Source organism: Rhinolophus sinicus, chromosome X (genome assembly GCF_036562045.2).
Source record: "Rhinolophus sinicus isolate RSC01 chromosome X, ASM3656204v1, whole genome shotgun sequence".
NCBI lineage: Eukaryota > Metazoa > Chordata > Mammalia > Chiroptera > Rhinolophidae > Rhinolophus > Rhinolophus sinicus.
The window spans coordinates 72,725,516-72,750,185 of NC_133768.1; the positions used below are offsets into that span (position 1 = coordinate 72,725,516).

At 34.3% G+C, this 24,670-nt stretch overlaps 1 protein-coding gene across 1 annotated transcript in view; it reads left to right on the forward strand.

Annotated features, from left to right (window-relative positions):
* Window positions 1-24,670, forward strand: part of RADX (RPA1 related single stranded DNA binding protein, X-linked) — a 60,921-nt gene that overhangs the window by 14,724 nt on the left and 21,527 nt on the right. Inside the window, exons 4-11 of the mRNA XM_019713863.2 lie at window positions 2,993-3,101; window positions 3,282-3,373; window positions 3,824-3,946; window positions 7,631-7,735; window positions 8,910-9,074; window positions 10,091-10,251; window positions 11,474-11,649; window positions 15,902-15,975. Coding sequence (XP_019569422.1) covers window positions 2,993-3,101; window positions 3,282-3,373; window positions 3,824-3,946; window positions 7,631-7,735; window positions 8,910-9,074; window positions 10,091-10,251; window positions 11,474-11,649; window positions 15,902-15,975 — 1,005 coding nt within the window. The remainder of the gene's footprint in view (window positions 1-2,992; window positions 3,102-3,281; window positions 3,374-3,823; window positions 3,947-7,630; window positions 7,736-8,909; window positions 9,075-10,090; window positions 10,252-11,473; window positions 11,650-15,901; window positions 15,976-24,670) is intronic.

Below are 24,670 nucleotides of genomic sequence, written 5' to 3' on the forward strand. Positions count from 1 at the left end.
TATATTATATTAATTATATTATATAAGACCGGGTCTTATAGTAAAATAAGACCGGGTCTTATATTAATTTTTGCTCCAAAGGTCGCTTTAGAGCTGATTGTCCGGCTAGGTCTTATTTTCAGGGAAACATGGTATATCATTCCAAAACTGTTCCAGAGAACGGAATAAGAGGGCATACTCTGTAACACATTCTTTGATACCAATATAACCTTGAAAAATAAAACAAAACAAGAATAGTATGAAAGAGGAAACTTAAAGGCTAGTTTCAGCCATGAACATATACATACATATTATGAATAGCGTATTAGCAAACTGAATTCATTTATATGTAAAAAATTATCACACACTGTGACTAAGTTGCATTGTTCTCCAGCAATGCAAAGCTGTTTTTACATATGAAAATCTGTAAGTATCATTCACCACATTAGCAGATTAGAAGATAATGGTCATCCTAATAGCATCACAAAAGGCATTTGTTAAAATTTTACACCCATTTATAAATTTAGAAAAGAAAATAGCAAGAGAAGGAGCCTTCCTTAACCTGATGAAGGATGTTTACAAAATCATAACAAAACAACAAACACAACTTTTAATGGGGAAAATTTAGGTATATTTCTTTCTGAAAAGAGGAACATGGATACCTCCTATTACTATTTCCATTTAATGTTTTACTGGCTGTCCTAGCCAGTGTGAGCAGACAAAATGCATTAAGGACATAGGATTTTAAAGGAAAACACAAAACTGTCATTATTCACAAATTAGATTTTTCTTTGCTTTCATTTATTTATTTAATTAATTTATTTATTGGCGTGACATTGGTTAGTAAAATTATATAGGTTTCAAGTGTACATTTCTATAATACATCACCTGTATATTACATTGTGTGTCCACCACCCAGAGTCAGTTCTCCTTCCATCACCATATATTTGACCCCTTTTCCCCTCCTCTACCACAAATTAGATTTTTCTACAAAGAAAATCCAAAATAGCACAAAGTATTAAAAACAATAAGATATTAGCAAAGCTAGCTATAAGATCAGTAATTTCTAACTCTTTGTTATTGGAGTGTACAATTGATTTTGTACACTCTGATAATGAAGAGTTAGAAATTATAATTATGAAAACATAATTTCCTTTGTCAACAACAACTATAAGGTATCTAAAAGTAAATTTAATAGAAGATAGATAAAACCTGTTTGGAGAAGATTATAATACTTTGTTGAAAGACCTTAAAGAATCCCTAAATAAATGGAGAAATATTTCATGTTCCTATGTAGGAGGTCAGTCTCAATTTCATAAGTGTGTCAGTTCCCCCCAAATTGATCTATAGATTCAGTGCTATTCTGTCAGATGTTTTTATTCTGGAACTGACAAACTGACTCTAAAATTTATGTGGAAGCACTTAATTATTAAGAATAGTCAATACACTTCTGAAGAAAATGATAGGGGACTGAAGAACAAGTGAAGACTTGTCCTACAATTATCAAGAATTATTATAATTATAATAATCCTATTTATTATAGGATTATTATAATCCTAAAATTTCAAGAATTATTATAAAGTATTTATGACCATGCAGTATTGGTACAGGTATAGACAAACTGACCAGCAAGTCACAATACAGAGTCGAGGAGTAGCCCTAGACATGTAAAATTTTGATATGTGCCAGATGTGCTGTACAGATCATCAAGGAAGGAGGAACCAACATTCAATAAACAGTATTGGGAAAGTTGATTGTATATATGAGTAAAAATGATATTATATCCCTATCATATCATATAAAAAAATAAATCCCAGGTATATCAAATACTTTTATGTGGAAGGTAAAACTTTTAAAAGAACTTAATAGAAAAGTTTTTTTGACCTTGGGATCAGGATGAGCTTCTTGGATAAGGCACAGGGAATAGTAACCAATAAAAAAAGATTTTAAAGCTAACTACATTAAAATTAAGAACTTTCGTTCATCAAAAGAAACCATAAAAAGAATGAAAAAAACAGTTCACAAACTGGGTGAAAATATTTGCAGTGATATAATCAACAAAGGATTGGTATCAAACATATAGAAAGAAGTCCTATAAATAAGAACAAGACAAATAATCCAATAGAAAAAATGGGCAAAAGACACAAGTATTTAACAGAAGAGGATACATGAATGAACCATAAGAATATGAAATGTTCAACATAATTAGTAATAATGGAACTTTAAAATAAGATCACAACAAATTGTGATTTTTGTGTCACTAGATTGACAAATAAGAAATTTGACAATACCAAAATTTGGAGAGATTGTGGATCAATGTGAATTCTTACACATTGTTGATGGAACTATAAGTAGGTCCTTTAAAATAGTTTCGAATTATCCTGTGGAGTAGGACATTTGTATATTATACAATCCAGGGATTCCCTCCTGGGTATAATACCTTAGAAAACTCTTGTCTGTGTACGCAGGAAGACATGTACAAAAAGTTCATAGTGACCCTACTTGTAATAACAAAAACTGGAAATAATCCAGATTCTATCAACATGATAATGGGTAAATAAAATTGAAGTGTGTCAACATCCTGGAACATTATTCAGCAGTGGAAATGAGGAAAAAAAACTACTGCATACAGCTGCATGGATGAATCTCAGGAACATAATGTTGAGTGAAAAATGTAGTCCTGCAGTACTGTATATGATATGACTCTGTTCATTAAAATTCAAAAATAAAGAAATCCAAACAGTATTTTGTTTGGGGAAAACACATAAGTGATTTTTAATTAAGCAGATGATAAAACACAAAATTTAAGATATGGTTAACCTTTGGTGGGAGATAAATGGATGTGACAATGTAGCAATAGGTAGAAGAAAGCTATTGATAATGGTCTAGTTCTTAGGTTTAATGATGTGCTCAAAAGTGTTCATTCTGTTATTTTCCTGCATAATTTATACATGTGTATATTATTTAATATATATTAAATACAATATTAAAGTAATATATTTTTGTTTTTCAGAAGTGTGCCTGAACCTTCGAGATCCTCCAACTAATATCATTATAATTCCAGAAAGGCAGGTGAAACCAGAATGGAGATTGCCAAAATTAAGTCACCGCTTTATCACAAGGTAAATTGCTTTTTGTAAAATATCTTAAATAATTCTCAATGTTATTATATCTGCTCAAAATCTACCCAAAATTTTGCTGCAGTAATTATGTAAATGTACATTTTCACAATGATAGTTATAAAATACGTTTTCACTGTTAAAGCTACAATATCCATTTAACAATTGTGTTTCTTTTATTAGATCAGAACTAGATGATATGCCAGAAAAGCAAATCTGTGATATTATTGGCATTTTAGTTTTTGTAGGAAGGGTCCAGCGGTCAAAAAAGAAAGGTAAGCTTTTTATTTTTAATTAAATTTATTGGGGTGACAGTAGTTAGTAAAATTACATAGGTTTCAAGTGTACAATTCTATTATACATCATCTATATATCACATTGTGTGCTCACCACCCAGAGTCAGTTCTCCTTCCATCACCATGTATTTGGATGGATCTTGAGATTATTATGCTAAGTGGAAAAAGTCGAGAACCATATGACTTCTCTCATATGTGGGATATAAAACTGACAAAGGAACAAGACAAAGAAATGAAGACTCATAGACACAGACAACAGTTTAGTGGTTACCAGATGGTAAGGGGGGTGGGGGTAGTAGAAAAGGGTAAAGGGGGTCAAAAGGTAAGCTTTTGAAATTGAAAGTCATAAAATGTATTACAGTGAATAGTTTTGTATTCATACATGCATATTCAATTATCTTCATTTATTCTAATATTCTATCCTTGTAGAAAACTGTGAAGATTTTTGGTCACATCGCTGGATTCACATTGCTGACGGGACTTCAGAACAACCATTTGTAGTAGAACTGTTTTCTACATCTCAGCCAGAAATCTTTGAAAATATTTGCCCAAGTACTTAGTTCCAATTTTTTTCTCTTTATTTTTGGAAGTGTGGGCACTAACTTAAAAATTAGTAAACTTAATTATGAAGCCTCATGATATTGAGGTAGCAAATTTGAGCAGTCTGATAGCATATTTAAGTTTTTCTATATTAATATTATATTTGGTACTACAAACATTAACCACCTTCTGGTTTTCTATTCAGAATTAATTTGGGATTGAAACTAGTTTTTCAGAAAACAGGTTCTTTAATCAATTCTCATTATTAATATTTCAGACATAAAAGTTTAAGAGTCAGTGAAATTAAAACATAGGTAGTCAATACCCTTAGTATCCACTTGGAAATTGACTAAGTAGACTCCCATTAAAGACGATGAAGATTTTACTCATGTAGAATTAATTGGTAGAGGATTAGCAGGCTTTGTAATTAAACACTGACAATGACAAGTATGATTGCATTTGAGTATTAAATTAATATTAATGTGGTGGTGTTATACCAGCTGGTCAATATTTTACTTACTTTGGTGTTGACTTTTTCCCCTTGCATTCATTCAGACATATCAGTATTTTTCCCACTAATTTTATTTATCTGAAAACATTTTAGGTATGCCTTGCTATACATTTTATATAACAAGTTAGTCTTCAGATCTATTATAAGAAAAAAGTATATGTAATACTTTTTAACAACTTCAGTAAATTTTCCTTCTTTGACTTTGTAGCATAAAGCTATTTTAGATATGGTGTACTATTTTACTATTTTCCAAATGATTATACGAATAAAATACCAATTGTTAAATGTTTGTCAACATTGGGGAAACTCCCAATTCTTGACTATTTGCAGTTTTTAAAAAATTAGCAACATGGTAGAAATTGTAGAATGTCAGGAGACCTAGAGACCATATACAAGGCTGTTTTGCTACCCCTTTCTTCTCTGTTGCAAAACAGTATTATGCAACATTCAGATATTACCTCATTAGATTCCACCCCTCTACTTGTGAGATTAATTTCTAAAATGTATCTGAATAGAACCAAACCTTGGTCCAGCTATTGGGGGAGAGGGCAGAACGAGAGTTTTAGCCAAAACCAAGGCCTGGTCTTCCAAGGTGAATGGAGCTATAACCTCTCATACAACTTCTCTAAGGGGATAAATAATTGGTATAGATGACCTCTGATAAGGCAATAATTCCATTACTTTATTTTAGATGGGTTTTATGGCCATTTCACTCTCTCTTTGTAGCCACTGTAAGCACCAAACTGACACAATTTTTGGATAATTGTTTTTCACAGTAAAGTTGCCATGCATGTATGTTCTATTTCTTGTGATAATGTGAAATGTAAATTTCTAAGAAAGGTTTGTGTAGACTTTGGTGAGGTTTTCTTTAATATAATAGTTGACTGCGATCACAATTTATTTTCATCTTTTGACCAAGAGTAAAGGAAAAAAATCGTTAAATGACTGGTGAGTACTTAAGGGAACTTCAGGCCTATGAAGGGGAACGCGACCAGGGGTCTTCTGGAATACCAGAATCTTTTGGTAGTAGGGCATCTTTTTTTTTTTTTAATTTTATTTTATTAAATTTACTGGGGTGACAATTGTTAGTAAAATTACATAGATTTCAGGTGTACAATTTACTTTTAAGGTAAGTGAAGGACTAAGGGAAACTAATATTGAGTGTTTACTATGTACCAGATTCTCATGCATGTTATCTCACTTTGTACTCCCAGTTACCTTTTAAAGAGTTCATGTTTTTATAAATTTACCGGTGAGGAAACAAAGGTCCAGAAGGATTAAGTAATTCCCTAGGTGTCAAACAGCTAGAGTGTTAGATCTGAAATGTCTGATTTTTAACAGTCATGAAATTAAAGTTAGAGATTTTGTTAATATTCCTAGATTGACATCTTTAACCATGAGTACTCACATTATTTTTAAAGTTTTTGAAATAAAGGAAAGGCGATATAAATTAAGAGAATTATTTTTAGTCATTTGAACAGATTTCCTTTATTTTCATTGCTACAAAATAAAGATCTAGTAAATATGAGAGGTCAGAAATGAATTTATAGTTATTGTCATGCTCTAGGGAAATATTTATTCTTAAATGAGACCCTACTGTTATTGTGAGATTACAAGTATTTACATTTACTTCTTCATTTACTAGTTTGTAAAACCATAACTGTTTTCGGCATGTAATGAGTTAAAATTTTTAAGAATTGTTGGACTAATGAATTTTCCCAAATAACCTAATACCCTGTTTCCCTGAAAATGAGATCTAGCCGGACAATCAACTCTAATGCGTCTTTTGGAGCAAAAATTAATATAAGACCCAGTATTATATTGTATTATATTATATAGACCCGGTATTATATTATATTATATCATATTATATTATACTTATTATATTATACCGTATTATATTATACCATATTATATTATATTAAGACCCGATCTTATATTATAGTAAAATAAAACCAGGTCATATTAATTTTTGCTCCAAAAGAAGCATTAGAGCTGATTATCCGGCTAGGTCTTATTTTCAGGGAAACACGGTATATAATTTAAAATGATAGCTCTTGAAAGTTGTTGGAGTCTGAAGACATTATAATCCTATTTTCAGGGATTCTTTTTAGTTTATCAAGTTAGTTAGCAAAGTGAACAGAAAAGAATAGAGGGTATAAGTCCTGTCATTGAGGCTTAAAATCTAAAATCAACACATGTAGAACACTTGCATAAGCAAATTCAAATTAATACTGTATAGCCCTATCTGGTGGAAGGAGTCAGAGTAATTCAGGGATCAGTGTTAGACTGGGTTAATGAGTGAAATCATCACGGAGAAACTAAGCTTCTTTCTCTGCAGGAATAACTGTTCACATTCAACTGTGTGCCCCATTAGAAAGACTCTTGCACTCTTCAACTGTGCAACAAGCAGTGACTTCAGTTAGGTGCAGCTGTTGTACTTTCTAAGAGAAAAGTGTTAGATCCTTTATCTAAAGGAAAAGATAAGTGTCAGATCCTTGTTCCAAGTGTGATCAAGGGACTTGCTGCACTAGTACCGTGTTTCCCTGAAAATAAGACCTCGCTGGACAATCAACTCTAATGCGTCTTTTGGAGCAAAAATTAATATAAGACCCGGTCTTACAGACAATAGTTTAGTGGTTACCAGAGGGTAAGGGGGGTAGGGGGTGGGAGATGAGGGTAAGGGGGATCAAATATATGGTGATGGAAGGAGAATTGACTCTGGGTGGTGAACACACAATGGGATTTATAGATGATGTAATACAGAATTGTACACCTGAAATCTATGTAATTTTACGAACAACTGTCACCTCAATAAATTAAAAAAAAGACCCAGTCTTATTTTGCTATAAGACCGAGTCTATAATATAATATATGATATATATGATATGATATGATATAATATACCGGGTTTTATATTAATTTTTGCTCCAAAAGACACATTAGATCTGATTGTCCAGCCAGGCCTTATTTTCGGGGAAACACGATATCACCTAGAAGCTTATCAGAAATGGAGTATCTCAAGCCCCACCGTAAAACTATTGAATCTTATTGTGCTTTTTAACAATTGTCCTAGGTGATTCCTCTGTTTATTAAAGTTTGAGGAGCACTGTGTTACATCCTGATCTTGGTATGTCCTCTTTGAAATGCAGAAGTAATTTCATAAGTGTTTTTATTTTCTACAGTGACATATTTTATGTGTACACAGTTGAAAGTTGTCAGAAATGATACTCAAGTACCTAAACTGCTTTACCTCACCACTACAAATGAGAGTCACGTGTTTATTACTGGTAAGCAGTTTCTTTGTATATACTTTATTGGAAATGTAATATATTTTCTCTTCATTAAATTAACTTTCACATTACAACTTTCAACCACAAGATAGCTTTATTTGATCACCTTTATCACTATAAGAATGTTTTAACAAAGAGTATGTAGCCTATGAAATATATTGCTTCTAGATTATTTATGATTGAAGCAATAATTTTGTGACTTACGGGAGAATTATGTTTACGTCCTTTAGCTAACTTTATTTCCTGCTTGATGTAAAGTAGATAATCATAAATTGCTTGATTGAAAACTGTAAGGGCCTATATCACAATATGCATTCAATTAATAATATTTTAAAATACTAAATAAAACAAAAATGTGCATCAAATTTTAGCCCTGGAATCTCACATTTTACTTATATAGTAAGAAGAGAAGAGTCTCACTGCTTGTCTCTAAGTACATTGTTTTCCTCTATTACCTTTGATAATGGATGTGAAAACAATAAAGATACAAGTTTCCAGATGAGTGAGGGAATGGTGTGGGATGGTGTGTTTCCTAGAATGCTACCACATAGGTAATTAGGAAATTTGTCAAAAGAAGAGTCCTAGGAAGTGTATAACACATGTCTTTGTCAATACCTCATTTTATAAATACTAATAATATCAGATTTAAATATGTATTAATAACATGAGATGTAAATATCACTTTTAAGTATGTTTTAAGAACATGAATTTAAATGTTGAACTATACTCAGGCAGTTTAGTTCATACATGATGTCATACCTTCAAGATAATACATGATTTAAAAATCAATTTTTTAAGGAAATGCCAACCATTTGGATAGTTAGAAAAATTCCAGATTATTAGTTTTCTTTTTCTTAAGGCTCTTTAGTATCTTGTAGACAGCTACTGTTTAGTCCACTTAAACTCTAATATGTCTGATTTTATTCTTGACTTAAGATTTGTTTACTCTTTGATAATTTTTGTATGCATATTATGTATAATTATTTGCTACATAGAGAATAAGTGAATTTGACTTCTTTTCTTGGTGACATAAGAAACTGTTTTAATATTAAACTGTTTTTATACAAATGTCCATGCAGTTTATTACAGTGAGTTGTTGTTTTTTTCTTTTGTTTGTTTGTTTCGGTTTTGTTTTGTGTGTTTTTTTGCACTTTAACCTTCTTACAAAGAGGTCATAGAAGCCAACTGTGTGCCAATGATATCAAGGTAAAAAATTTTATTCACTGGATTAAAACAAAGACCGATTCTGGGGAAATGAAAAATTCTGTTATTGGGGGATATTACCCCTATCCACCAGTGCCGGAGACATTTTCGAAGTATAGAAGTTCTGTTAAAGGTACTAATGTAATTGCCAATTTTTTGTGCTATGTTTGTATGCTATATGTATTGTATATGCTATATCAGTTAGTCACCTTTATTCTTTTATTTTAGGGGAGTGAGTCAAAGTGTAGCAACACTCACTGATAATAATTGTGTCTTTATGAGGACCTAAAATACATGTTATGCCTCCTAAAGTTTAATATTTTTGTTTTATTAGATTAGAGGAAGAGAAAGAACATAGACAATGACTAACTAGAAATAATATCTTGATTTAATATCATTGAGATCCAGTCTGACCTTAGTAGATTTCAACTCCTATGACATTACATAGAGAGATTAAAGATATCAGTGGGGATACTGGAAACCTGATATCAAGATATTGAAAACTGCATTATGCTGCTCTGTAGAGTGATATATAGGATATAACAAAATCGAGTGCTACCTTTAAATAAAAATGACACCAAAATAAATGAGATACAGAATAAGTACTGATGAGAGGCCTAAAATTAATTTATTTTAGTACAATTAAGATATGACAGTTGAGAACTTTAACATAGGTATATTCTTTTTTAAAAGCCATGGGATAATTGCATGGTTTTTTTGGGGGGGAAGAGAAGTTTGGAAATACTGATCTATCATCATCTAAATATTAGCATCCTCTTGTACTTTATAATGCCATTGATATATAGTATATGTTTAAAAATATTAAAATGTGTGTTTCAATTCAGTGGCTCGGCAGCACTTTATAGTCTGAAATATGATATATAAATTACATTCAGTATGCAAAATTTCTGTTTCAAATTAAAATTCCAGGCTAGAAGACTGTATCACAATTTAACTGATAAATATGTTTTGCCTCTTTTACAGAAATTACATAGGCGTATACCAAGTATAAACATAAAGTCTTGCAAATTTACGTTCTGTAGCAAGTTTATAATTTTATATTGTGAAATTACATTGCAAATCTAATTCTTATTTTTATCATTTCAGTTCTTTAAAACTTACAATTTTCTTGGAAATACTCTTTTGCAGTTGAGTCGCTCTTGACAGCTATAAGTGAAGTGAGGAAGGAGATTGAAGACTTGCAGTATAGGGAACAAAAGCGCATTGCAATTCAGGGGATAATTACCGTTATAAAGTATATCCCCCATAGCAGTGCAACTGAAAGTGCCTCAGCATCAGAAACACTTCGGGTATGGTGCCAGAGTCAATAGTATATCTCTGAAAGCACTGTGATCATAATTACAGTTGGTACCTTGTTCGTTGTATTCTTTTTTTAAACATTCTTTCTTTGTTGTTTTTATTAAGAAAGCATGCCAAACAAAACAAAACAAAACAAAAAACACACACACACACAACTGTGAGACCATACCCCCTTCCCAGTCTAAGAGAAAAAAAAATTGTTTTTTGGCTGTTTCCTTTTTCTGTCATTTATTGTGGAGCAGGCTGGGCTGAAGGTCCCAGCTTCTGATAGGCACTCAAAACTCGGTATCTTATTTTTGCTTTCTACATAATTTGAACCTATCATGATTGTCATTATTTAAATTCCCAGGTGGTATATATGATTATAGGCATACCTTTGAGGTATTGCAGGTTTGGTTCCAGACCACTGCAATAAAGTGAATATTGCAATAAAGCAAGTCACATGAATTTTTTGGTTTCCCAGTGAATATAAAAGTTGTGTTTGCACTATATTATAGACTATTCAGTGTGCAATAGCACTACGTCTAAAAAACAATGCACATACCTTAATTAAAAAATACTTTATTGCTAAAGAATGCTAACCGTCATCTGAGCCATCTGGAAAAATGGTGCTGATAGACTTGCTGCTCAACACAGGGTTGCCACAAACATTCAATTTGTAAAAATATGCAATATCTGCAAAGCACAATAAAGTGAGGCACAATGAAATGAGGTATGCCTGTATATTCTATTCCTACCTTTTGTCAAGACCAAAATTGTAGGAACACTTCCACAGGAAGTTTTTACCTCTGTATCTGGCATGGCAATGTTACCCAGGTTCTATAAGAGTTAGCAATGACTCTTGTAAAATAAATGCTCTAATAGAAGATGCTACTTCTGAAATCTATGCACAATCAAGACAAACAAGTTAATTTTTTCCATGAGTTTATCTTTTAAAAATTATTTCTAGGATTACTATCCATGTGGAATTGCACATCTATTGCAACTTTTAAGCTATACTAATATAAGAGGGACTTTACCTTCCTTTTAACAATATTTTAACAGCCGATGGAATTTTATAAATCATCTTTATAAAAGCAGAATTATGGTTGCAACATTTTGTCACAACTCTTAAGATTATGAAAAATGGATAAACTAAAATTGTAGACTTTTAAGAGAAAAGTAATTTTTATGAATAAGCTTGAAATGTATTCTCTAATTTTTTGGTTTTAGAATGGTAACCGACCCTCAACATCCCAGACAGCTGAAAGAGAAAGTCCAAGTCAGGAAATAGATGGTAAACAGCACCAGGAGAATGGCCTTATGAGTTCTCAGTGTTCTCAAACTACATATACAAGTTTGAGCCCTACCAAGAAAAAAAGGATTGTGCAGGGGCAATATACCAAACTGTAAGTCATTTGTATTAATTTTGGGCATAGCCCTCTTTTGTTTGTTTTTGTCTTGTTTCTACCCTATAAAATGAGTGGTTGTACTAGAAGACATTTTAGATTTTTTGGGCTGCCGAAGACTGAGATCAGGGTATCTGCAGGATGAGTTCCTAGTGAGAGCTGTTATGTACATGGTGTGATCAAAAAATATGGTGAATGTTTAAATTTTAAAAATGTATTACAGTAAAAGACACATTGCCATTAATCCCCCTCAAAATACTCCCTTTCGCTTTGAATATACTAACCCCACCATTTTTGCCACTTTCTGAAGCAATTCTGGAAGTCCTCTTTTGTGAGCGTCTTTAGTTGCACTGCTGTGGCTGCCTCCATGTCCTGAATCATTTTGACTTTGAGGAAGAGCCAGAAGTCACACAGTGCCAGATCCAGTGAATAAGGTGGATGAGGACACACCATAATGTTTTCATTTGACAGAAATTGCCATATACCAGAAGCCATGTGTGACACAGAGCATTGTCATGATGGAGGATGATTTATGGCACGTGTTAAAACACACTTGCTCTCAACCGTAGCTCACACCCGACCGACTGCACCAAACAAGTTAAAACTTGTCACACACTGTTACTAAGGTTCAATGTGCCGCTTCCGGTGTTGAAGATCCCTGCCTTTCCATTCGATGGCACTCAGCAGCAGCACTCACCATATTTTGTGATCACAATGTAACGGCTCTGTGTCACACATCGCTTCTGGTATGCAATTTCTGTCATATAAAAATATTATAGTGTGTCCTCATCCACCTTATTCACCAGATCTGGCACCATGAAGTTTCTGGCTCTTCCCCAAAGTCAAAATGACTATGAAACGTAAATGTTTTTAATTGAGTCAGGACGTTGAGGTGGCCACGACAGCGCAACTAAAGTCACTCATAAAAGAGGACTTCCAGAACTGCTTCAGAAAGTGGCAAGAACAATGGGATAAGTGTGTTCGAAGTGAGGGGGTGTTATTTTGAGGGAGATTAATGGCAATGTGTCTTTTACTGTAATTTTTAAATTTTATTTAAACATTCACAGTATTGTTTGCTCACAACTCATAGAATCTGTTCCATGCCTCTCCCATGGTTTTTGGTGGTTAATTGGCAATCTTTGTCATTTCTTAGCTTATAGAAGCATTACCCCAATTTCTGCCTTCATCTTCACATGGCATTTTCCCTGTTGGCACATCTGTGTCCAAATTTCCCCTTTTTGTAAAGATGCAAGCCATATTGGATTAGGGACCCACTCTGGAAAACTGGTCCCCTCCAGTCTTACCTTATCTTAAGCAATTACATCTTCAGTGACCTTATTTACAAATAAGATCACATTCTGAGAATCCCTGAAGATGTAATTGCTTACATATTGGTAGTCATATTGATATTTGGTGGGGACATAATTCAACCCATAACAGTCTGCCCTCTGTCCCCTAATAATTCATTTCTTACATGCAAAATACATTCACCCAATCACACCATCCCCCAAATTCTTAACCCATACCAACATCAACTCTGAGTCCAAAATGTCATCTAAATATCATCTAAATCATGTATGAATAAGATGTAGGGTGATTCATTCTGGGGCAAAAATTTTTTTCATGACTGAACCTGTGAAAGTAGACACGTTATCTGTCTGAAATGCAATGGTGGGACAGGCATTCCAAAACGGAGAAATTGGAAGGAAAAAAGGGATCATGGGTCACAAGCACATCTGAAACCTAGCAGGGCCAATTCCATTTGACTTTAAGATTTCAGAATTATCCTTTCTGGCATGATACTATGTCCTCTGGGCCCACCAGGTGGCACTGAGTGGTGGCCCTGTACTCTGGAATTGAGGAGATGGCCCTGCCTTCTGTAACTGAGGAAAGGGCCACACCCTCTGGATCATTCTTCCCTTTATTTGAAGGATAACATATGATCACAACTGGGTATCTCTGTTGCCTCATTTCTTGACTGTAGAATTCCAGAAATCTGACAACCATTCTTCATTCTGTCCCACTTATGTCCCTTTCAGTCTAAGCTAGTAGCATGCCTACTGAGATGGTTGATTTGATCCACAAGTCACAGGCCTAATCTCTTGGGCAAATGGTTGTCCAGCCAAACCCTGGGTGTTCTCTCCAGGGCAAACTTTCTCATTTTTTTGCAATATGAATAGGTTGACAATTTTCCAAGTATTGAAGATCTGGTACCTTTTTTCTTAATAATTTCTTTTTCAACTCTCTCATATTTTACTATAAGCAGCAAGGAGAAACCAGGTTGTACCTTCAACACATTGCTTAGAAGTTCAGCTAAATATGTAAGTTCATTGCATATAAGTTTCACTTTCCATCCAAGAGAACAGAATTCAGCCAAGTCTTCTGCTACTTTATACCAAGGATCACCTTTCATCCAGTTTCCGATACCACATTCTTCATTTCTGTCAGACCTCACCAGAAGCACCTTTTACATTCATATTTCTAGCAATATTATTTTCATGACAATATATGTATTCTCTAAGACAACAGAAGCTTTTTCCACAGGTTTCTTCTTTTCTTTCTGAACCCTCAGCAGATTCTCCTTCAAAATTCATATTTCTACCAATATTCTCTTCAAGGCAGTTGAGGCTTTTTCTATTATGTATCTCAAAACTCTTTCAGCCACTACCCATCATATGCATCTTTATCTTCTCTTCTTTAAGCCCTCTCGTGCCTTTCTGTCCTTAGTTATCCTTCTATACTTCTTGTCTTTTCATTTTTCAGTTGTCTCAGCTGATACTCGTAGACATTGTATACTCCACTTCTCTCACTTAGCACCTTTAAGACATTTAAGTCATACAAATGAATTACTACATATTCCAGTAAAAATCTTCTAAGGCACTTTCAAAATTCTGTACAATATAATGGTGCTCCTAGAGTTTGAAAAACTGTTTTTTTTCTAATTTATTTCAGATGAAAAAAATTATAATCATATGTATTTAAAAGTATAAATGTGCTGTTTAAGCATCTCAAAATACATATAATTTAAATATTTTTAGTATTTACATTTCTCGCAGAGTTGATGGTTTCAATTTACTAATTTCTAGAAATACCATGTTTTCAATAATTGAAAAAAAATAAAACTACAACTACACAATATTTTTTTTAATTTCCTAGAGTTCTGTAGTTAAATGGACGCACTCTTCCTTCATGAAAGCTACTTCTTTTTAGTTCATTAATAACTCACTAATAAAATGAAGAATACTACTATTATGAGACACATCCTTTGATAAAATAAGTTGAGCAATATTATGTGGCATTCTACAATATGACATTTCTATTTTATTTTATGGTTTTAGTTTTGGAATACAACAATAGAAAAAACTCAACCACAGAAGAATGCTAAAAGCCCGTAAGATGGAAATCTTTCTTTATGAAAGTAGGCTTCTCCTCAGCTTCAAAATAAGATACTGCCTTTTTACTCCATTCATTTCAGTTCAATCAACAGTTAGTGAGCAGATATTATGTGGAAATACAAAAATAAATAAAGTCTATACTTTTGTAGGGCTTACAGAAGAATCAGGTGGAAGAGACAAACTAATAAACCTGAAATTGCAATACAAGTGTGATGAACGCTGATAGAAGTTTAGTCATGGTGCTGTGAGAGCATATACAAGAAGCAGTGAGCCTTAACTAGAGATCAAGGATGGCTTCTTATAGGAAATAATGCCTGAGTTAAATAATCAGGCAAAGGAAAAGGGATATAGGGTTGTTCCACTCAGAAAGAAAAGCATGAAGATTTGAAGTAGCATGAGGCTTATAAAAAATTCTGGAATGAAGATGGCGAGTTAGGCCAGATGGTTTTCCAGAATATTTGAATAAAGTAAACATGAAAATAAGCCATTGAACTAATTTTTAAATTCCTGTCATCGAGAATGAAATATGTGCGCCTGCGTGTGTGTGTCTGTGTATATATATACATCTTTAGTTAATATTTAATAAAGTTGAGTACTTCCTTTTGTGGAATACTCCTTAAAAGAATATTTCAACCTATTGCAGTATTTGAATTATGTTATGTATAGATAATTGTTCAAAACTTGAAAAAGTATTTTTCTTAAATGTTTAATGCACCACTTTAAGAAACTAAACATATATTTTCTAAATTTATTAAATTAGAATAAATTCTGGATGGAAGCAATTCATTTCGTTCATTCAATTTGATATTATATCTCTTTTTTATACTATTGGTTATCCTGTTTTTCATCTTTTGTAGAGTTCCTTTACCTCAGCCAGAAACTTCTGCACAAACAAAAGGGAATAAACCAGACATGCCAAGCATCTTCCAACGTATGTTGCTTTAATTATTATTAGTAGTAGTATTAATGAAATCTTCACATAACACTGTTACATACAGATTACCCTTTGATTCTACATGTTTTTGTGTCATGCCTGCCATTAGCATAATATAAGTACGTCGAATAGATATATAGCAAGCTATTTTTGTTGCTGGTTTTCATTTATATTAGGTTAGGTCCTTGTCAAAAATACTTGTCCCAACTTTAGAACAATATTGTGGTATCATCAAAGTGAAAATAAATATAAACAAACTTATACTTATCGATTTGTTTCTTTAGTAGCATATCCCTTCAAGTGTACTATTTTTTTAAAATAAAAGTTTATTGGGGTGACAATGGTTAGTAAAGTTACATAGGTTTCAAGTGTACAATTCTGTAATACATCATCTATATATCACATTGTGTGTTCACCACCCAGAGTCAGTTCCCTTCCATCACCATGTATTTGATCCCATTTACCCTTATCTAACACCACCCTCCCCCTTACACTCTGGTAACCACTAAACTACTGTCTATGTCTATGAGTTTCTGTTTCTTCATTTGTTTGTCTTGTTCTTTTGTTGTTTTCAGTGTTATATCTCACATGTCAGTGAAACCATATGGTTCTCGACTTTTTCTGTCTGACTGATTTCGCTTAGCATTATAATCTCACGATCCATCCATGTAGTCACAAATGGCACTATTTCATCATTTCTCATGGCAGAATAGTATTCCATTGTGTATATATATACCACAACTTCTTTATCCATTCATCTATCGAAGGACACTTTGGTTGTTTCTATGTCTTGGCCACTGTAAAAAGCTGGAGTGAATATCAGAGTGCATATATCTTTACGGATAAATGTTTACAGACTTTTTGGGTAGATATCCAGGAAAGGGATTGCTGGGTCATATGGTAATTAATTCTATTGTTAATTTTTTGGGGTATCACCACACTGCCTTCTTTAGTGGCTGGACCAATCTGTATTTCCAACATTGCATGAGGGTTCCTTTTTCTCCATAGCCTATCCAACACTTGTTATTATTTGTCTTGTTGATGATAGCCATTCTAACTGCTGTTATCCAGTTAATCCAGTTAATGAGGTGATATCTCATTGTGGTTTTCATTTGCATTTCTCTGATGGTTAGTGATGTTAAGCATTTTTTTCATATGTCTATTGGCCATTTGTATGCCCTCTTTGGAGAAATGTCTATTCAGCTCCTCTACCATTTTTTAACTGGATTGTTTGTTTTTTGTTGTTGTTGAGTTCTATGAGTTCCTTATATATTTTGGATATTAGCCCCTTATCAGAGGCGTTGTTTGCAAAAATCTTCTCCCATCGATTAGTTGCCCCTTTATTTTGTTGATGGTTTCTTTTGCTATACAGAAGCTTTTTAGTTTTATATAGTCCCATTCATTTATTTTAGCTTTTCTTCCCTTGCCTTTGAAGTCAAATTGATAAAATCCTCTTTGAATCCAAGGTCTATAAGTTTAGTGCCTAAGTTTTCTTCTATGCAGTTTATTGTTTCAGGTCTTTGATCCATTTTGAGTTAATTGTGGTACATGGTGAGAGACAGCAGTCTAGTTTCATTTTTTTACATGTGGCTATCCAGTTCTCCCAGCACCATTTATTGAAGAGGCTGTCTTTTCTCCATTGTATGTTTTTGGTTTCTCTGTCAAAACTTATCTCTCCATATTTATATGAGTTTATTTCTGGGTTCTCGATTCTATTTCATTGGTCTATTCTATTGGTCTGTGTGTCTGTCTTTCTGCCAATACCATACTGTTTTAATAATTGCCCTGTAGTACAAGCTGAAGTAAGGGAGTGTGATTCCTCCAGCATTGTTCTTTTTTCTTAGGCTTGCTTTGGCTATACGGGATCTTTTTTGATTCCATACAAGTCTGATGACTTTCAGTTCTGTTTCTTGAAAAACTGACATTATGATTTTGATGGGGATTGCATTAAATCTGTATATTGCTTTGGGTAGTATGGATATTTTCACTATGCTGATTCTTTCAATCCATGAACATGGAATGTCTTTTCATTTCTTTGTGTCTTCAGTTTCTTTTAAAAATGTCTTATAGTTTCAGTGTGTAGGTCTTTTACATCTTGGTTAAATTTATTCCTATGTGTTTTATTCTTTTGTTGCAATTGCAAAAGGAATTCTTTTTCAATTTCTTTTTCTGGGTTTTCACTGTTAGTATTCAGGAATGCAATGGAATTTTGTACATTGATTTTGTAGTGGGTAACTTTACTATATTCGCTTATTGTTTCTAATAGCTTTCTGGTAGACTCTTGAGAGTTTTCTATATATAACATCATGTCATCTGCAAAAAGTGACAATTTAAATTCTTCATTACCTATGTGGATGCCTTTTATTTATTTCTCTTGCCTAATTGCTCTTGCTAGGACTTCCTGTACTATTTTGGAAATCAGAGATGATAAGGGACAGCCTTGTCCTGTTCCTCAACTTAGAGCAAAGGGCTTCAGTTTTTCACCATTAATTACGATATTAGCTGAGGGTTTGTCATATATCGCCTTTATTGTGTTAAGGTATTTTCCTTCTATACCCATTTTATTAAGTGTTTAAGTCATAAATGAATGTTGTATCTTGTCAAATGCTTTTTCTGCATCTATTGATATAATCATAAGATTTTTGTCCTTTATTTGTTTATGTGGTATATCATATTGATTGATTTGCACATGTCAAACCATCCTTGTGCTCCTAGGATGAACCCCACTCGGTCGTGAAGTATAATATTTTTAATGCATTGTTGCATTTAATTTGCTAGAATTTTGTTTAGGATTTTTGCATCTGTAATCATCGGAGATATTGGTTTGTAATTTTCTTTTTTTGTGTTATCCTTATCAGGTTTTGGTATCAGGGTAATGTTGGCCTCATAAAATGAGTTAGGGAGTATTGTCTCTTCTTCAATTTTTTGAAAGAGTATGAGTAAGACAGGTATTAGATGCTCTTTGAATGTTATGTAGCATTCACTAGTGAAGCCATCTGGTCCCGGACTTTTGCTTTTGGGAAGGTTTCAGTTGACTAATTCAATATCCTTTCTGTTGATCGGTCTATTTACATTTTCCAATTCTTCATGATTCAGCCTAGGAAAGCTATATGTTTCTAACAACATATCCATCTCTTCTAGATTATTGAATTTGTTGGCATATAGTCCTTCATAATATTATGGATGATACTATATATTTCTGTGGCATCTGTGGTAAGTTCCCCTCTTTCACTTCTGATTTTATTTATTTGTGTTTTCTCTTTTTATCTTAGTGGGTCTGGCCAAAGGTTTGTCAATTTCATTAATCTTTTCAAAGAGCCAGCTCTTTGTTGCCTTAATTTATTCTATGGTCTTTTTGTTCTCTATTTCATTTAGTTCTACTCTGATTTTTATTATTTCCTCCCTTCTGTTGACTTTGGTTTTCATTTGTTCTTCTTTTTGTAGTTCTTTAAGGTGTAATGTGAGGTTATTTATCTGGGCTTTTTCTTATTTCTAGAGATAGGCTTGTAATGATATAAATTTCTCTCTTAAAACTGCTTTCATTGCATCCCAAAAATTTTGGTAGGGTGTAATTCATCCTCATTTGTTTCAGTTATTCTTTGAAAGTATGTTGTTTAATCGCCACATATTTGTGGTTATTCCTTCTTTCTTTCTGCAGTTGATATCCAATTTCAAACCCTTGTGATCAGAGAATATCCTTGGGATGATTTTAATCTTCTTAAATTTTATGTCCCAATATATGGTCTGTCCTTGAGAATGTTCCATGTATACTAGAAAATAATGTGTAGTCCAATATTCTAGGATAAAGTGCTCTATAAATGTCAATTATGTCCATTTCATCTAATGTGTTATTTAGGCCTGATATTTCTTTATTTACTTTCTGTTTGGATGATCTATCCATAGCTGTCAATATGTATTTAGGTCCCCTACTATAATTGTGTTTTGGTCCATTTCTCCCTTTAGTTCTGTTAGTAGTTGCTTGGTATATTTCAGTGCTCCCTGATTGAGGTCATATATAGTGATGACTGTTATATCATCTTGTTGTATAGTCCCCTTTATCATTATGAAATATCCATCTTTGTTTCTTGTTACCTTTTTTATCCCAAAGTCTGATTCATATGATATCAGTATGACTACACCTGCTTTTCTCTGTATACCATTTGCTTGGAGTGTCAATTTCCACCCTTTCACTTTGAGTCTATATTTGTCCTTGTAGCTGAGATGTGGCTCTTGGAGGCAGCATATGGTTGGATTTAGTTTTTTGATCCAATCTGCTACTCGTGCCTTTTTACTAGTGAGTTGAGTCCATTTACATTTAGTGTGATTATTGATATATGAGGGTTTCCTTTCCTTCTATCTTTGGTTTTCTGGTAGGACTGTGTCTCCATTGTTTCTTTCCCTTTTTGTTCCTGTCTGTTATTTCAGTGTGGTGGTATTCTATGATTTTCCTCTGTTTCTTCATTTTTCATGTTTCTTCAAGTTTCAGTTCTGGATTTTTTTTTTTTTTGAGTGGTTACCATTAAGTTTATGTAAAACAAAGTTTCATATTTATAGTATTCTATTTTCTTCAGCATGCTTACTTTCTCCTTTCCCTTATGCTGCTTCAGACTTTTACTCTCTCTTTTTTTATGTTTTTGTTGTCACAAGTTATCCCTATTTATGCTGTAAGTTGATTTCTGTGCTGAATTAACAAGTTGTCTTTTTCTTCTGTTTTTTTTTTAAGTGTTTTCTTCTTTACCCTGTTTGTTATGTTTAAGTGTACAGTGTCTTATTTGATGTAGGGGTTGCCATTTCCTGCTTCTGTCTGTCTGTTTGTAATACTACTCATGCTTTGTATTGTTTTGCTTTTTTGCTTCAGGTCAAATAGTATTCTTGAACATTTCTTGTAGTGTAGGTTTTGTGTTAGAAAACTCCCTCAGCTTCTGTATGTCAGGAAAGGTCTTTATTCCTCCTTCATATCTAACGGATATCTTTGCTGGATATATTATTTTTGGCTCATAATTTCTCTCTTTCAATAGTTTGAATATTTAATTCCCTCCCTCTTGGCTTGCAGAGATTTACTGAAAAATCTGATGATAATCTAATGGGTTTTCCTTTGTAGGTTACCATCTTTTTTTTTCTTTCTGGCTGCCTTGAGGATTCTTTCTGTGTCATTAATTTTTGACAGCTTCAATACAATGTGCCTTAGAGAGATGCTGTTGGGATTGAAGTAATTAGGTGTTCTGTGTGCTTCTTGGATTCGAGGATCCAGTTCTTTCCACAGGTTTGGGAAGTTGTCGTCGACTATTTGTTTGAATATACTCTCTGTTCCCTTCGCCCTTTCTTCTTTTTCTGGGATGACCATTATTCTTATATTGCTCTTTCTGAAAGTTCTTGTGGAGTTCTTTCATTTCTTTTAACTCTCAAGTCTCTCTCTTCTTCCATCTGTGTCATTTCCAGATTTCTGTTCAATGTCACTGATTCTTTCCTCCATTTGGTCAGCTCTATTAGCTACGCTGGCTAATTCATTCTTCATTTCTTTTATTGAATTCTTAATCTCCAGAAATTCTATTTGGTTCTTTTCTATAATTTCAATCTCTTTGGTAATATGTTCACTTTGTTCTTTCATTGTGTTTCTAAGTTCATTTCTAATCTGCCTGTCTGTGTTTTCTTGCATCTCATTGAGTTTTTTCAGAAGTGCAATCTTGAATTCTCGGTCATTTCAGTCAAATATTGCCACATCTCTAAGTTCATTTTCTGGAGACTTTTCATTTTCTTTCTGAGCTGTCTTGTTGCCTTGGTTATTCATGGCAATTAATTAATTATTATTTCTCTTGCTAGACATCTACAGGAGTGGGTTCTGCAACAGGTTGGTAGGAAGAGTTCTTTCTTTTGCTTTCTAGTAGATGTTGGTAGAATTCTTTATTTTCTCTCCAACTGCAGCCTTTTATTCTCTCTCACACTGCAGTGTTATATTTTTCCGCACTGTTACCGCTTCTCACACAATGTGGCGGGGGTGGGGGGATTCTGTGGAAGCTGTGCTTCTCCTCTGTGAGCAGATTGCCTGGGTCTCAGTACACTGCCTCCGTTGGGGAATGTGGAGAGCTTCTGATATTCCAAAGCTATTTCTGCACCAGATTCAGGGGCTTATGTTTCAGCAGCTCTGTTTATGCCTTCAGGGATTCACCCAGATAGGTGGGGCCAGGGGCGGGGTGAGTTGTGAGAGGTGGCTCTGAGCAATGTCCGGGTCCACCACCACAGCCGGTCCTGCTTCCACAGCTCCCTCCCCTTTGCTCAACTAGTTGGACTGTGAGTCCATGGCTGTGGGCCTCAGTTCTCAGAACTGCTAATATTCTGTTCTTTTGTTCTGACACTGCTACTGTTCCACTTCTAGCACTGGGCTGGTGGGGGTGAGGTGAGCCCTGGAAGGGTGAGGTGGGGATGTCTAGGCTCCGTGTCTAAGCATTCCATTCTCTGCTCAGAAGTAAGGGCTTAAACTGCTGTTTTCACCCTTCTTCCCTCAGTGTTTGCTCCAAGGTCTCTGCTGTGAGCATTGGGTTCAGCCGTGTTACATACTGATCCCTCAGGCGGGACTATGGGCCATCAGCGGAGCCCTAGCAGTCAGAATGCTTCCCTGTCCCGCGACTGCGGTGGCTCTGGAATGCAGGTAGCTCCAAACTCCAGTCTCCGGCCCAGATTTGCGCACGGCCTGCTTCTCTGTACCTCCTGCTTCCCTCCTTCCCTCCTCACCCAATTTGCCCACCTTTGGATGATTTCAGTTGAGTGTCTGTTAGTCTTGCCTGCTTGCTGTGCAGGAAATCCTTTGTGGAATTATAGTTGTTCAATTTGTTGTAAATTCCAGGGGAGGTTTCAGTGGGGTCACCTCATGCTGCCCTTTTGTATGATGACATCCAGGTATGCTATGATTTTTCTTTGTCTTTCCTCTTTTTTATGTCACGTGTCTCAGTTCTGTGTTGTTTTCTTTTGTTTTCCTTTGTTTTGTTTTGTTTTAGTGGTTACCAATAAGTTTATGTAAAAGAAAATTTCATATGAACAGTAGTCCTTTTTTTTCAGCATGCTTCTTATCTCCATTCCCCTTTGCAAATTCAGACCTTTACTCTCTCCCCTTTCATGCTTTTGTTATCACAAATTATTCCTATTTATGCTGTGAATTGATTTCTGAGTTGCAGTAGCAAGTTGCCTGTTTATTCTCTTTTCCCTTTTTTTTATATTTTTATCTTCTTTACCCTTTATGTATGTTTACGTGTATAGTGCCCTATTCTGTGTAGGTGTTGCCATTTCCTGTTTCTGTCTGCCTGTTAGTAATCTTGCACATGGTTTTTGTATTCTTTTGACTGTTTCTATTCTGTTGAATTTTTGTTTCGGATAGCCTCCTTTCTTATTTCCTGCAGTGCAGGCTGTGTGGTGGAAAATTCTCTCGTCTTCCATATGTCTGGAAAGGTTTTTATTCCTCCTTCATATCTAAAAGATAACTTTGCTGGATATATTATTCTTGGCTGGTAATTTCTCTCTTTCAATAGTTTGAATATTTGATTCCACTCCCTCCTGACTTGTAGAGTTTCTGCTGGAACATCTTATGATAACTAATGGGCTTTCCTTTATATGTTACTGTCTTCTTTTCCCTGGCTGCCTTAATCATTAATTTTTGACAGCTTCAATATAATGTGCCTTGGAGACAGTTTGTTGGGATTGAGGTAATTTGGTGTTCTTTTGCGTCTTGGATTTGAAGATCCAGTTCTTTCCATTGGTTTGGGGAGTTCTCATCAACTATTTGTTTGAATAGACTCTCTGTTCCCTTCTCTCTTTCTTCTCCTTCTGGTATGCCCATTAATTCTTATGTTGCTCTTTTGATGGAGTCAGAAAGTTCTTGTAGAGTTCTCTCATTTCTTTTAACTCTCAAGTCTCTTTCTTCGTCCATTTGTGTCATTTCCAGATTTCTATCTTTGATGTCACTAATTATTTCCTTCATCTGGTCAGCTCTATTTCCTAAGCTGACTATTTCGTTCTTCATTTCTTTTATTGAGTTCTTCATCTCCAGAATTTCTACTTGATTCTTTTTTTAAATTTTAATCACTTTGGTAAAATATGCATTTTGTTCATTGTATTTGATTCTGAGTTCATTAAACTGCTTGTCTGAGTTTTCTTGCATCTCATTGAGTTTTTTCAGAACTGCAATCTCTGTCATTCAAGTCACATATATCCATGTCTTTGTGTTCATTTTCTGGAGATTTTTTCATTTTCTTTCTGAGTGCCTAGTTACCTTGGTCATCCATAACAATTAATGAATTATTATTTTTCTTCCTGGGCATCTATAGGAGTGGGTTCTGCAGCAGGCTGATATGAAGAGGTCTTCCTTTTGTTTTCCAGTAGGTGTCACTGTAACATTTTATTTTCTTTTACACTGCAGTGTTTTATTTTCTCCTGCGCTGTTCTGGCTTCCCTCATGATGGGACGTTTCCTGAAAGGTGGGCTTCTGCTCTGTGATCAGGTTGCTTTGGTCTCTGGGCACCGCCCCATGGGAGGATGTGGTAGGCGATGGGATTCTGAGCTTCTGAAATCCCAAACCTGCCCCTGCAGCCTGATGCAGAGCTTGCGTATCTCAGCCACCCTGTTTGTCCCCGCAGGCATCCACCCAGAAAGGTTGGGGCGGGGTGGCCTGGGAGAGGCCGCTGGAGTCTGTGGCATTGAGCAG